Source organism: Neomonachus schauinslandi, chromosome 12 (genome assembly GCF_002201575.2).
Source record: "Neomonachus schauinslandi chromosome 12, ASM220157v2, whole genome shotgun sequence".
Taxonomy (NCBI): Eukaryota; Metazoa; Chordata; class Mammalia; order Carnivora; family Phocidae; genus Neomonachus; species Neomonachus schauinslandi.
Genome location: NC_058414.1, coordinates 48261004 through 48277105, shown reverse-complemented (window position 1 = coordinate 48277105; position 16102 = coordinate 48261004). Strand labels below are relative to the sequence as shown.

At 34.8% G+C, this 16102-nt stretch overlaps 1 protein-coding gene across 1 annotated transcript in view; it reads left to right on the top strand.

Annotated features, from left to right (window-relative positions):
- Positions 1 to 16102, top strand: part of CRPPA (CDP-L-ribitol pyrophosphorylase A) — a 310974-nt gene that overhangs the window by 167288 nt on the left and 127584 nt on the right. The window contains exons 7-8 of the mRNA XM_021689627.2: positions 3349 to 3441; positions 3921 to 4013. Coding sequence (XP_021545302.1) covers positions 3349 to 3441; positions 3921 to 4013 — 186 coding nt within the window. The remainder of the gene's footprint in view (positions 1 to 3348; positions 3442 to 3920; positions 4014 to 16102) is intronic.

Here is a 16102-nt window from a genome sequence, read left to right as displayed (position 1 = left end):
AAACTTAAAGAAAAACTCTGCTTGACCTTTTGCATCTCCACAATATTCACTATCCAAATACAATGAAGCTGTGCCTATGAACTTTGGAGGGAATGCAAGTGGAATCCAAGGATGTGACCATCAGCCAAATTGTCCATTATAAAGATGATGAGGGGAAAAATAAAATACATTGTCTACATGTATTATTAGAACTACGGTTGTTGAGATCTATCAGGTAACATAGGTGAACGAGAAACGGAGTCTAAGTATCAGGATAGTACATGGCGCTTGGTGGTGGTGGAGCAGTGACTACAGATCTGTGAGGGAGAGAGGGAACCAAACTTTTCTTCCCAAATGTCTCTTCTCTGAGTCTAAAAGCAAAAAGTCAAAGAATCTAAAAATGTCGAGGCTTTTGTAAAAAACAAGACCAACTAAAAAAATTCCTTGCAGATACAGTTCATCACATGAAGAAGTGAATTAAAAAGAACTTAGAAATGGAGAAATTTTGTATAAAAAGTGTTTTGGGATGTAGATATGTCTGCATTGTGGGTATTATGGTTCTAGAATAGAATGTGAGTATAATAAATCCTGTCAGGGTAAAAATAATATGACCAGAACCAGGCTTGAGGTGGAAGTTAAAATGTGTTGTTTGTTTCCCCCTCATAGAAGGAGGTCAACAAATACTGACAAATGAAATTTGTTGCCATTAAAAATCCAATGTCTTAATGCTCTCCATGCTACCTTTTCTTAATATTTAGAAGCTTAGTGCTCTGGAAAATAATCTGAAGCTTAGCATCATCTTCAGGTTTACTCGATTCAATTTTCTTTCCTAACTAGATAAAAAAAAAAAAAGACAGGAATGTCATCTCATTAGAATCTATTACTGCTTTTGTTCCTGCATCCTTTTGTCCTACTGCATATATTAATAGAGAGTTGTGGGAATGATATTTATCGAACGTTGAAGTTACGAGGTAGTGGAATTTTTGGATTTTTTTTTTTTTTTTTTTTTACTTTTTTAAATTTTTTTTTTTTAAAAAAATAGATTTTTTTTTTTAAAATTTTTTTTTTAAAAAAAAAAAACTGTTGTAAGTTTAAAATGCCTATTTATTATTTGCTAGCAGTAAAAACAGGATGTTTCTGTGTGCAGGGATCCCATACCCTGTCCTTAAGAATTTTCTCCATTTCAGTACTTACAAAGCTAAATATCTCTCATGTTCTCATCCTAGACCTTATTTACATATATGCAAAAGAAAATTTTAAATTAGGTCACTTTTTAGAATTCAAATTTACTTACATTTTTGAAGTTAAGATCTGATATGATTGTCGTATATCTGTTAAGTCAAACTTGGCAGGATCTGAGGAATTATATGATACGTGCATGCAGACATTCATGCTAATATCTTAAGTATCAGGGTAAGACCTGAAACTCTGTGCTCAGAGAAAAGACAATTTGTTACAGCAGTAGCATTAAGGAATATAACAGTGTAGCGTTGATTTTTTTGAATTGCAGTTCCTACAGGGAAATGCAGTTACAACTAGGTGCTGTCTCAGTGGGGTGCATTAAAGAAGACTCTTGATATTGGGGAGCACGTGCCTTATTCAGGGACGGTGGGCAAACCACATCCTCCGGTTACAAAAGAGACATTGTCTTTATTATTCTGGAATGTCAAGCAGATCTGCCTCAGGGAGAGAGATGACTTTACCTTTATTTTCTGGAACATAAACAGATTTGCTCCAGGAGGAGATGTACCTATCTTTGCAAATCTGCCTGCTATGCAAACATCTTTGAAAAGTCAATCTGGAGTAAATTAGCTATTAATGCCTTTGAAAATGTTTGGGTATATGAGAAACCTCTTGGAAAATTGTCTCCCTATAATATCTAGAATATGTGATTCCTTGAACAAACTAAATGTTACACAATGAAATCCAGTTCTTCCTATTTTATTATCAATATATGGCTGATGCATATGGAACTGTTTTATCATTATTTTTTTAATGTTCTGTCTGAACTTTGTACTCATCAAGAACTTTTTTTTTAAAGATTTTATTTATTTGAGAGCGAGAGAGAGGTAGTGACAGAGAGCACAAGTAGGGAGGAGAGGGAGAAGCAGGGAGAAGTGAGCGGAAGGCAGACAATTAACTGACTGAGCCACCCAGGCGCCCCTCAATAAGAACTTTAAACTGAAAGAAAAGTCTTGAAATTTATGAGCCAACTAATTTCTAGCACTGCTAAGACCTCAAAACCTTTATTTCCCCTTCTCTAATATTTTGTCAAAATTGCATAGAATTAGGATGAATCCTACTTACGATGTAATGCTCTTAGAAGTACAAGGTTTAATGTTTTACTAAGTGACAAGCTTTCTATTTTAGAATAGTAGATTGTAAAGACTTCTAAATGTAATGCCAGTACTAACTACCGAAATGTGACTTTCTGGGGAATTAGACTAGTATAGATAAAACACTTCCTTTGTTTAGTAATTAAATTTTTGTCCATATTGTTATAAGAAGAAAAAAAATGGAAGTTAATTAGAATATTGAGCAATATGGAATAAAAATGTCATTAGGAAAATTTTTCTTTTTAAAAGATTTGAGAGACTGTGCACATGTGCACAGGGAGGGGCAGAGGGGGAAGGAGAAGGAGAGGGAGAAAGAATCTGAAGCAGACTCCCTGCTGAGTGGAGAGCCCCTATTCAGACTCCATCTCACAACCCTGAGATCATCCCCTGAGCCAAAATCAAGAGTCGGATGTTTAACTGACTGAGCCACGCAGGCACCCCTCATTAGGAAAATTTTTGTAATATATGTACTATTCTAAATCTAGTCTGGGACCACGTCTGGTAATAATCTCTTCATCTCTTGCTATCATTGTCCTAGTTCAAGTCTTATTTCTCTCATACTTACACTATTATAATAATTTCTTACTGCCTTTCCTGTTTTTAGTCTTTCCAGGTTAGTTAAATCTATGTAACTGTAGAATTTAACATGTTTCCAGAATCATCCAACAATCCCTGTCTAACCAACCTTTTAATAATAATCCAGCATTTTCTGCAGTACATCCTTTGAATAAGAAAAAACAGTTACTTGGTTGTCCCTGCATATATCCTCTAGCTTTTCCTACTTAAAACTATTTACTTTAGCTATATTGGTGTTTATCAAAATAGTAATCATTACTCATGGACTAGTTCAAATGTCTTTTTCTTGGTGGCTTCATAAACTGTAGCCTGAATTATTTTGTTTTTATATATGATTCTTGGCTTTATGTGTCTCTAGTAGTTTTGTGCTCATTTTTAACTGTTGTTTAGGTTCTGGTTTGGTTTTTCTATCTAGTTTATAAACTCCTTTTTCTTCTATTTTTTTTTTTTCTCCTAGCATGTAAAAGTCACCTCTGGAGCTCTGTGTCCTGCTAGCAGAGATCTTGAGCAAATCATCTTAGAGCAATGCTACAATTACGTTTGTGTGAATGTGAGTAGTGAATTTAAATTATTGGAAGCACTTGAGGATCTGTATGAATGTAAATGTGGAAGATAATTTTTTTCTTGATTCGTAATTATTTGAATTTAAGTTTTGATAGATGAGTTGTGTTATTCAGTATGTATTTGGAAGTTTTATTTTTTAACTTTTGAAATGGAAAAATAATATTTTCTAACAAGCTAGTTCCCATAATGAGAAGAGGGTAATATTTCTTTAGACACCATTTTCAGTTACCTGGTATGAAGCAGATAAGATGAAACATGTTTGAATTAATGAATAGTTTAAATTTTAATATGACCTTAATGGGTATCCTTTAAAGTTGTTCAAAAAGTGAAAACTAAGCTTGATAAATGTTTTGGATGTTTGTGTAAAAGCTCTCCATTTTTTTCCCTTTTATTTTTAATTATCCTTGGATTAACATTTAAATCATTTAAGAACTTATTTTCACTTTTATTTTTCTGGTCTTTCAGGTTATGTCCTCTGATTTTGAGGAAACCCGGAAATTACTGAACATGCTTGAAGAGAGTAATCTATCCATTTTATATCCTATTGTTGTTATTTCAGTAAGTGAATTAATGCAGATATTTAAAAGAAATTTAAATCCAAGTTAACATATAGTGTAGTATTGGTTTCAGGAACAGAATTTAGTGTTTCATTACTTATATATAACACACAGTGCTCATCCCAACAAGTGCCCTCCTTAATGCCCATCACCCATTTAACCAGTCTCTCTACCCACCTCCTCTTCATCAACCCTCAGTTTATTCTCTATAGTTAAGAGTCTTCTATGGTTTGCCTCCCTTTCTGTTTTTATATTTTATTTTTCCTTCCCTTCCCTTCCCTTATGTTCATCTGTTTTGTTTCTTAAATTCCACATATGAATGAAATCATGATATTTGTCTGACTGACTGACTTTGCTTAGCATTATACTTTCTTGCTCCATCCACATTGTTGCAAATGGCTAGATGTCATTTTTTTTTGGTCGGAGAGGGGCAAAGGGAGAGAGAGAATCTTAAAGAGACTTCATGCCCAGTGTGGAACCCAGTGCAGGGCTCGATCTCACAACCCTGAGATCATGACCTGAGCTGAAGTCAAGAGTCAGATGTCTAACCACCTGAGCTATCCAAGTGCCCCTCATTCTTTTTGATGGATAGTAATATATATATGTATCACATCTTTTTTACCAATGCAGATTTAACTCTTCAAACTTAGGCTTCCTTCCTTGAAATCAACTTTTCTTTTTTTTTTTTTAAAGATTTTATTTATTTGACAGAGAGAGACATAGCGAGAGAGGGAACACAAGCAGGGGGAGTGGGAGAGGGAGAAGCAGGCTTCCCGCCGAGCAGGGAGCCCGATGCGGGGCTCGATCCCAGGACCCCGGGATCATGACCTGAGCTGAAGGCAGACGCTTAACGACTGAGCCACCCAGGTGCCCTCAACTTTTCTTTTTAATAAAATTTCACCCTTGAGGAAATCCATCCAAACCAAGAAGAAACTCTTCTTTATGGATTCTTGAGCTTACTCTCTTGCTATGACCTCTATGACTGTGTTCCTTTGTTACTGCAATTATTTGTTTGAATCGACAAGTTTAGGAAAAAAATAATCTAGCAACCAATTTCATTTCTTTTTCTTCATTACAACTGCAAAATATACTGCTGAGCTGACTGGTTGTTCGGATAAGATGAAAGAACTTTATTAGCATGTTAGCAGAATGCCGTTGGAAAAGAAATCCCAAAGTAAAAAAAAAAAAAAGAGAGGGAAAATATGTGGAAGAAAATGGACTGTTTGATAATTCTATGTCATAGGGACAGCGAAAGTAGAGTTAGAAACAGATGAAGGAGAATTTCTCGAAGAATGGCCCATGAAAATTTTGGGGAGGTCTTTCCTGTGAAAGACTTAAAGTGTATGTTTCGTATACCATTTACTTAATTGGCCTATTAAACTGCACAGAAGAGAGGGATCTCGGAGAGCACAGCCAGAAGGAATAAAATCAGAGGCTAGCTGAGTAGTCTGTAGTCTGTGACACTTTGCTGTGAGAAGGGGTTCCAAATGTGAAATTCTCAAAACATAGCTATTGCCGAGTTTCGGAAGCTCAGTCCCATCCCAATAATGTAGCAATTTAGTTCTTGTTGAGTAAGATCATTAATACAGAAAGAAAAGATAATTTGTACTACAAAAAAGTTGTAAGTCTAGCATTGCAAGTATAAACAAATTAGCAACTGGGGGAGATTGATTTTGTGGGCCTATTGTATTTGGTTATATACCCTAAAGGTAAGTTTCATGGATCCTGCTGATTATGGAAACTAAAGTTCCACAAGTGACTGATTTTATTGGATGTTTATGTCTTCATTGGGGTGCTTTGGGGGACATTAGGAAATACACATAATGCTGGAATACTCTAAGGCTCTGTCGGGTACGAGCAGGTTAAAAATTCTGTGTATGGGGCGCCTGGGTGGCTCAGATGGTTAAGCGTCTGCCTTCGGCTCAGGTCATGATCCCGGGGTCCTGGGATCGAGTCCCGCATCGGGCTCCCTGCTCCTTGGGAGCCTGCTTCTCCCTCTGCCTCTCTCTCTCTCTCTCTCTCTGTCTCTCATGAATAAATAAATAAAATCTAAAAAAAAAAAAAAAAAAAAAAATTCTGTGTATGGCCTTCTATTCCTTCCTCTACATTAACTTGCTTAGAAATCTATGTTCCTACATAATATTCTGAAGTTTCATGTATCAGTATCATGAAGGGGAACAAGGGCTTTAAACTCAGAATTCCTCAGTTCCTTGGTCAAGTTACTTAACTTTCCTGAGGCTTGCTTTCCTCATTTTAGAAATGAGGTTGATAACTCTACTTCCTAAATCATTGTAAGGATTAAAATGAATGAATGAAAGCATAAATGCAAAATGCACTTGCTGTCTCTTTGGCAGGCATACGTTGTGGCACTTAACAGCCTAGCTCCTCCTCTTTCCAATTTGGATGAGATGACTCGAAGGTCACTACCACTGCTTTAAATTGATTTGCGAGTTTGAGTCAGACATTTTCAACATTCCCTTAAGTACTTGAGTTTGAGTACTTGGTTTCTCCCACATACTCTATTAGATCTATCACAAAAGCACATTTCCTGTGAGCTGACTTTTCTTAGTGCGAGTAACTGTGGCAGGCACCCAGGGGGGAATCTGTGTCATCTGTGAATTTTCTGTTTATCTTTGCCTCTGCCTTTTGCCATCAAACATGCACACATGTGCACACGTGCGCACACACACAGATTTAAAACTGTTCTTCTATTTCATTGCCACTCTTGTATCTCAACTTCTGTTCTTTGTGTTTTTTCCATAAATATTTGAATTTAATTTTCTGCTTATTCCTGTGGAGTTCTATTTCATGTATCCCAGTAAGTGCCACATTTTTTTTTTTCCCTTTCTGGTGTTTCTGTATTAAACTAAGGAAAAAGATAATCCTCTAGTTAAGGAGTAAATGTCTCCCAGAACTACTTTGAGGATAGTACTATTATAAGTCTGTACACTATAAACATTGTAAAATGTTTACTTAAGATTGGAGAGGTGTTACTCCATGAGTAGTATTTGTTCACTCATTATTTTCTCATTGTATATAAGTAGATTCAGTGTAGGAATATTAAAGCTTTTATTAAACTTAATAGGAAGATGTCATTAGAACACATCTAGAATCTGTATCCTTAGAATAGACTGAATCACTGAAAAGGTAGAATAAAGAACGCTGACTTCTTGGATTTGAGAGGCAAGTAAATTTCTCTGGATTTTTGAGTTCTCCTGTAAATGATTGTAAAAGGCATCATCCTATTTCTTTCTGATAGTACTTCCCCCCAAATGGCTAAAAGGCCATTTCAGTGTTCCTGTGACTTAAAATTGGGCAGAACCATTCAAATATTCCCCAAGTTAGTAGTTGTGTATAAAATATTATTATAATTGTAAAATACATAAAAGACTTAAACTTGGGTGTAAGTATCTGGGGACATAATTTGTACATTATCAGGTGGAAAAATACATATATACATATAATGTCTGGGGGTGTAAGTGTGCACACTACTTATGTATATAATTAGAGAGATGTTGTAATAGGAAGCTTATAGACTATGGTGTGCCTACTTGGCTTTTATCTGAATTACTTTGCTGGAAGATTAAATCATACCGTGGGAGATTTTTTTTTTTTTAATAAGGCTTTTGTTAATCAATTCTAAATTCTGACAATGGTCAAAGAAGAGTTTGTTTATTTGCTTCCCTGAGTAGGTAGGTTTTATTTACCAGAAAATAAATCTAAAATGACATCAAGGTCATGGAAAAATACATGCATTTTTATTTTGGAGTTAGGTGATTCAGTAGTTATTGAATGCATGTATTGTAAATTTTTAAAGATATATTTTGTCTCTGCTGAGCTGTAGTACAATGGTCCTTTTTTCTATGTGAGGGTTTATCAACTTCCAGTTCCAGTCCATCTGAACAGAGGAAGGCTTATTAGGAATCAGGCAGATGCGAAGTAAAATTGTGCCTAATGAGGTGTTTGTGAGGGTTTTTTTAACCAAGAGACTAGTTAAGGTGAGTCGTTTGCAATGTGACCATGTTTCACTCTACAAGGACAAATTTTTAGAAGAAATGGGGCTGAAGTTAATCTGGGGCATTTCTTGGGCAAAAACAATACTTGATCAGGTTTTAAGTGCTGCAAATTGGTGGATGTCTGCCATGCTGGTGAAGCCCACATTGTCTCTTATTTTCTCAAGGAGATACAGAAAAATATTTTGGAATTCCCTGTTAATTGTCATTCAGTAGTCATTTAAAAGGTACATGTGACCTTCAACCTCATCTGGAATGTTTATCCCTTGGAGGGAGCTAAGCACCGAAGGAGTGACCAGTTAGTGTTGTTGGATTCTTGGTACACAGGTATTTAACATAATTAGATTTATTAATTATAATATATTAATATAATATTAATTATAATAAAAAATAGATTTTATTTCAGGGTGTTGATTGTCTGAAGATCAACTTCTCCTTGACTTTTATAAACTGAAATGTGTTAGGAAATACTGTAGGAGGTTTCTGTTGTCTAAGATAAACTAACAGGTAGGATGCTACTACTTTAAGATCTACTTAAGAAGAAGAAACAGAATTTCACCATGAAAAGTAGAAAAATAATTAGGACTTTATCTTAAAATAACTAAGTTATTTATCAAAATAATTTTATCTTTTTAAAAAAGGAACATCTTTGCTAAATCTTGTGAACATTATAAGTTGTGACATGCTTCATTTCAAGTGGTAATTTTTACAAAATAGTTTTAGACATTTTAGTTTTGTAAAAGTATCTTTTATTAATACATTGTTCAAAATTCTCTTTGGCACCGTCCGTTAGGTCATTATTCTTAGTTTCTTTATTTTAAGCAGTCTAATTTGGCCAAATTGTCATTTGTCGATGGTGTTGAGTAGGATTTAAAGAGTTTACCAATGTTAATTTGATCAACTTAATAAAATCCAAAGTTTTGGTAGATATAACTTAATTTTATTGTAATTATATTAAATCATCAGAATTGTTCAAATTTATGTGATCAGCTAGAGACTGATAATGCTGACTGGGCTAAAATGTCATTCTTAAAGTGGGCAGATATAGTTGGGTGGGGTCAATTTACAAATTTTTATTTCTCATTGAATCTACATCTATTTTTTTTTTTATTTTTTAAATTTTATTATGTTACGTTAGTCACCATACAGTACATCATTAGTTTTTGTTGAAGTGTTCCATGATTCATTGTTTGCGTATAACACCCAGTGCTCCATGCAATACGTGCCCTCCTTATTACCCATCACCGGGCTAACCCGTCCCCCCACCCCCCACCCCTCTGAAACCCTCAGTCTGTTTCCCCGAGTCCATAGTCTCTCATGGTTCATCTTCCCCTCTGATTTCCCCCCCCTTCATTTTTCCCTTCCTTCTCCTAATGTCCTCCATGCTATTCCTTATGTTCCCCAAATAACTGAAACCGTATGATAATTGGCTTTCTCTGCTTGACTTATTTCACTTAGCATAATCTCCTCCAGTCCAATCCATGTTGATGCAAATGGTGAGTATTCATCTTTTCTGATGGCGAATCTACATCTATTTTGGGATGACATTTGTTAAGCTATGTAGCCTTTTAACTGTGAGCTTTTGGAAACACGTAATCAGATAACAAGCATGTCCTGTACTAGGAAAATGCTTCTAACTTGAAAGAAAAAAAATAAGTACTTTTTTTTTTTTATTGTTAGAGACTGATTGGCATAAAGGAATTTTAAAAATGTAGATTCTTTCCTATTTCTTTTAACAAGAAAAACCTTATAAACATGAAAACCAAAGCTTTCTTTTGTTAAACTAAATTGTGTAGGAGTTATGTTTTGAGAGCCCTTTTCAAATGTCATTTCTGGTGCTGTTTAATCTATCATTCATTATAAGTTACCAAGAAACCAAGTTTTTTTTTTTTATTATTATGTTATGTTAATCACCATACAGTACATCATTAGTTTTTGATGTAGTGTTCCATGACTCATTGTTTGCATATAACACCCAGTGCTCCATTCAGAAAGTGCCCTCTTTAATACCATCACCAGGCTAACCCATCCCCCCACCCCCTCCCCTCTAGAACCCTCAGTTTGTTTCTCAGAGTCCATCGTCTCTCATGGCTCGTCTCCCCCTCCGATTTCCCCCCTTCATTCTTCCCCTCCTGCTGTCTTCTTCTTCTTTTTTTTAAGGAAACCAAGTTTTTATCTTGAGTTGACTAAAGTTACTGTGGGCCTTCCCTTCTTTGCAGTTACCAGTGGGGGGATATAAGCTAGCACCTTCTTCAGATTACAACTCTCAAGAGGATTTTCTGAAAGCTTTCTTTGCAATCACCTGATACAATAGCTGTCAACATGAGACATGTTCATTTCTTCATTTTCTACTCCTATCATGTGTTTTTGTTCACTATTTAAATAATGATGAATAAATATTTAGAAAAACAAAGTAATATATTAAATGTGTTAAAAGAGTAAAAGGTAAATTCATAGAATTTCTGATCTAAAAATTACTCCCTCCCTCACCAAAAAATAATAGGCTTTTACCTAAACTAAACAAGACTCAAAAGTGCTAAGAATCTGAGTTATGAGGTTTTTTTTTTTTAGTAATTAATAATCAGGGAGCTGTTTTTTTCCAGCAATGGAGAAGACAATTTCAGGAAGCAAAACTATAGCTGTTTTCCAGCCAAGATTATGTAAAACCAATTGTAAAACTTTAAAAAATTCCTTTCCAGGTGCAGAAAGTAAAAGAGATTTTAATTTATTTGGATCTGGCAAGGTTTGCACAAAACATCCTTTCCTACTATAATCAGATGAGATAATGGACAATTTATCCTTATTTAAAGCTTATTTTTTCAGTGAGCAAAGCTGTTGATATAATAGACACCAATGAAATGTTTAATTTTTAAAAGCAGAAAGAAACTGGCAACAAACACAATTAGAAGTTCAAAACTGAGAAATGAAGCAAACTCTTTATTTTTATTTGATAAAATTTTTTATCACTTCCTCATTACAAAGTAATTTCGCCGTAATTATCTGGATAATTGCATAAGAGCTCTAATTTTTTGACTATGTAGACAATAATTTTATTGGTACTTTACAAGAGATAAGAATCTTTTCATGAATTTACTTTAGTAAAAAACAAATTACCATATAGGATTTTAATGCTTTGAAAAACATAAATCTTCAAAAGTGCCTAATTTAGTTCTAGTTACCGGGAAGTAGTTTATTGACATAACAGATCAGAATATATGATCTTTAAAATACTTCAAAATGTTTAATATTTGAACGTGTCAGCAAATAAAAAAATAGAAAACCACCATCCATTGACATTTAATACTTTCACATCTGGGGAAACTGTCAGCAATGTAAATTGTTTCCAGGAGCTTCCGTAGCCCACCAGTGGCAGAGCCAGGAACAGAATCAATCCAATGTGCAATGTATCATATACACTTGTTACTTTTATGCTTTCGTGAATGTGTTAAATCATATGGAAAAAGGTTAAAAATACACAGACATATATGTATTTAATATTCCTTCCTAATAAAGAACAAATGACAATTAGAAAAACGTTAATGATTCCTTAAGTGCTAATTGTTTCTTTCTTTGCTTCACAAGGTATTGAGGCTTTATTGAATTTAAGTTATAAAGATCTGTGGTCCTGTTAAATTTCTTACCAGATCCTAGACATGTATCTTCGTCACCTTTTACTTAACTACTTATTCTGTACATTTCCTCCTGTTAACCCTATTACTACTAGACTGAGAAAATTAGTTTTTAGGTCACAAGTTCTTAAACAGAAGAGAGCTGGCTGTTGTAATTCTCCCTGCCATCATACTGGATTTCCTTTTTACAATGTGTATGTTTCAGGCCCTTAGTTTGGCCCTTAGTGTTTATTTTTGAATAGATAATCTGTGTGTGTGTGTGTGTGTATGTTTAATGGCCAAAGAATGACCAACAGTTAGTCCAGATCCTTCTATTCCAGTCTTAGCCATTTTGCCTACTGTAGTTTTTATTTTTCCTTCAGAAAATGATAATCTTACTGTATACTGAATTTTTTGATGTTTCACTTAAGATGCATTAAGGTTTTCTCTTTCATGGTTGTGGATAGCTTTAGTGGTAGAAATGCAGTCATTTCCATGAATTCTACAAATGTTTTCATTTGTTTTCTGGTAATGAAATCTAAACTATTTCCTGCCTAAAATAATAATAGCTCAGTCCTGGTTTCAAATACCTTGAGAACCTTTTTGAAATTTTAGTCATGAAGGGATTCATACTGAACTCCAAAATGAGGAATGATGAAGTTCTTGTACGAGGCAGTGAATAGAAAGAATTACCTGTTGTTAAAAGTTTTGGGAAATCTTTGCTTATGGTTAAATTGTTACTAGACAGTTTTTGTAGGATATTAAAATTCCCTGCGATTAGTTGTGTTGGGCATATAACTGATGGTGTATCAAGAAATGATTCTCCTAGGACACACCTTTCTAGTTTTCATTGATTCTTGTAATGAATTATGGTAATTTTCAGATAGAGTGATGTTCTAGCAAAACATGCAAATGGCACAAATTCTAGAGTACTTTTTATAAGTTTCTAATTAATTTTTCTTGATTAAGCACAGGGTTTAAATTGCTTTTTATTTCCCTAATTTGTGCAGTTCACTGAATTCAGTTAGATGAGCAAAATTGTTTATGAATTTATTTACTGGTGCTTTCCATCTAAATCAGTTCATAAAATTTAACGTGAAATGCACAGGAGGCAAATAATAAAGCTAGACTTCTTTGTTAGGCAGCTTACATTAATTTTAGGCCTAGAAAAGGAGTTAAGCAATTGGTTTGGTCATTCACTTTTTCAAAAAATATGCCTGGGGATTTCTCCTAGTTTTTTTTTGTCTGTGTGTGTGTACTGGATTCTGTTTTAAATAAGGGCATTTAGCTCAATTGTGTTGTGCTACTTCTTTACAAAGATGGAACCAAATATCTTTTCACTATCATTTATTTTACAATTATATGTTATATTTTATATGTATTATGTTGACTTCTTATGTACGTTAAAGTCAGGCTTGATATATATATATTTAAGATTTACATATAAATATATATATATATTAAGATTTTATTTATTTATTTGAGATAGCATGAGTAGAGGGGAGGGGCAGAGGGAGAGGGAGAAGCGGGCTCCCTGCTGAGCAAGAAGCCAAGCATGGGATTCCATCCCAGGACCCCGAGATCATGACTTGAGCTGAAGGCATGTGTTTAACCTACTAAGCCACCCAGGTGCCCCTCGACTTGGCATATTTTTATTATACTATTTTAAAAGATTGTATTTGTTGGAGAAAATATATTATTATAAAGGTTCTGTTAAATATAAAGAATTGACTGTTATTTTAAGTTTTAGGAGATCTTTGTCATGGTAAGGATGATATGCCTGGAGTGGGGTTCAAGGTGCAAGGAGTGGGTCTGCAAATAACAAGTGTCCCTTAACCTTCATGTCTTTGAGTTTTAATTCAGAATCTTTATCTGACAACAGAGTGGGATGCCCTTGAAGCCATTTAAGTGACTTCTCTTTCTAAAAATATTTTCCATATTAGAACATGTTGTCAAGGCCTTTTGCTGTTGTATAACTCATTATACATGTGCTTTATGTACAAGTATAGGAGAGCAATTCAGATTATAGCAGTCATGTTAAATATGGATCAGGTGGTATAGTATTCCTATCCTGAGCCATTTTTGAGAATTTTTTATACTTTAATCCTTATTTCAAGACTTCTGGCTAATTGATTCTTCTTGCATCTGTCCTTTTCTTAATTTATCTTCCTCTTTTTGTAGTCCACTTTTTATTAGGATAAGTCTAAATCTTTCCTTTTTGCATTCATTCTCCCCCCTCCTTTTTTTTTTGGTCTCTTTAAAAAACAGTTGCAAGATTGCAAGATTAGTCTTCCCTTCACTCCAAAAAATCTGTCCATTTATGTCTATCCCAGACCCTACTCTCTGAGAATGATTCCTTAATCATTAAAGTACCAGTGCATCTTCTTACCCATTCATTTTAAACTGATTTTAGGTGCAACGTACTTAGTGCTTTACAGTGACTATCCTATTCTCTTGATTACCTGATGACTTAATATAGATAAATATAACATTTTTTGAACATTTGTGTGACGGGCATTTTGATGTACACATATGCTATTTAAAAAACTGCATCTTTAGAAGAGTGTTTCAGATTAATTTATCTTACTCTGTTAAGTGAGGAAATAATTTTATTTTCTTTCAAAGATGAAGGATTTTCAATAACATAAATTTAATCCAATGGCCGGAGTTAGCTCGGGAAGTGATCCTGTGGTTGGGAGTTCACAGCATCTTAGTCAGAGTTCTTTCTATTCACCATCCCAGCATTAAGAGTTTTAACTAGATCTCTTTGAAAAAAGGGCAGAAATGGGGTACCTGGGTGGCTCAGTCAGTTAAGCATCTGATTCTTGATTTTATCTCCAGTCATGATCCCAGGGTTGTTAGATGGAACCCCGCCTTCGTTCTTAATGTTCTCTCTCTCTCTTCCTCCCTCTCTCCCTGTGTCCCTCCCCCTCCCTCTCCTAAAAAGAGAAGGAAAAGGGGCAGGAAAGCCTAGAATACGTGATCAGAAGAGATCTTAAGGATATGAGAGGAATCTGAGATTGGCAAGACTGAGCAGGTCCACGTCTTTTAGGAGTAGGAGGAAGAGCATTTGTCTCTGGCTAGAGCAGTGCATGGAATAGTCAACATTAGAGAGAACTGGTGGACCTGAAACAGACTGGACCACACACTGGGGAGGTTTGGGGACTAGGCAGGAAAAGGTCAAGGTGGGCCTTCTAAGTTTGAATTCTATGAAGCAGCCCTGCTCAGTAGAAACTGATGTGATCAGATTTGTATTTACATTCTGGATATAGCACAGAGAGCAGATGAAAGTGACCAGAGAGTTTCCTTGATGGATTTGGTTTAGTTAGGAGGCTATCACAGTAGTCTGAGAAATAATGGTGGTGGCTGGGACTAGGATTGTTTCAGAGTGAATGGGCAGAAATTGTTGGAATCAAGATCTATTTAAGAAGTAGAAACACAAAAAAATTGTGCTTGATTTAATGAGAGAGGAGGAGATATAATCTCAAATTTTTTATCTTGTGAAACTGAATGAATGATAGTAAGATAGGGGACATTAGGGAAGGATCTTTTTGGATTGTTTCTGAAGGTTGAGTTAGGCAGATGAGCGCACATTTGTTCACTGAGATAATTAAAAAGATTCCACTCATATTCAAAAGCTTTCTATTCATCTCTCTATGTGTGTTTATATATACAGACTCTCTTATCCTAAAGCTGACTTGGAAAGACAAGGTACATACCTCCATGGCTTCCTTACTACTTGAGTTTTAATAGAATTCCAGGTAAAGGCATAATTTTAAAAAACCCTTCATATTACTTACAGTGCTTTTGCCAAGTCTTACATAGTATGTGCATGATGGATCATGTTGTTTTATTAAATCCTTCCTGTACCACCATTTCATATTATGCAAAGAAAAACACAATTGAAAACAAAAAACAAAACTCAAAACCTTGTTCATGGATTGAATCATTTGTAGGCAGAAAGATGGTAAGAATATTATCAGGCCTAAGCACTATCCTTTAGGATAAAAATTTATAGCCACCTAAAAATAGATTACTTCTGCAGTTTCCTGGAAAGCCTGAACTGTTCTTTTATTGAAAGTATAGAAAGGTGATGGAATCAGTGCAAAAAGCTTCTTCATCCAAACATGCTTTGGCTTGAACCCTGTTTGTAATAAGTTTGTATGTGATACTTTTGAAAAGTACAGTATGATTAAGTTTTCAGGCAGCAGAGGTTTTATTTCATGGGATCTTGAAGCTTATACTTAAAAGCTGGGATACTTGATTCACTAGTACCTGCTGAGGTGGAATGCAGCAAGTATTGCCAAGATAATCCTAGTACTGGCATTGGAAAATCCTTACTTGGAAATGACTGGACTGGTTCAAGTCACTTGCGTGTTTATTCTAAGTACTCTGAGTATTGTACCCATTTCTAGATTTTTTGAGAGAAAATGACAGGTTTCAATTTTTTAATTTAATGTGTTTATGGT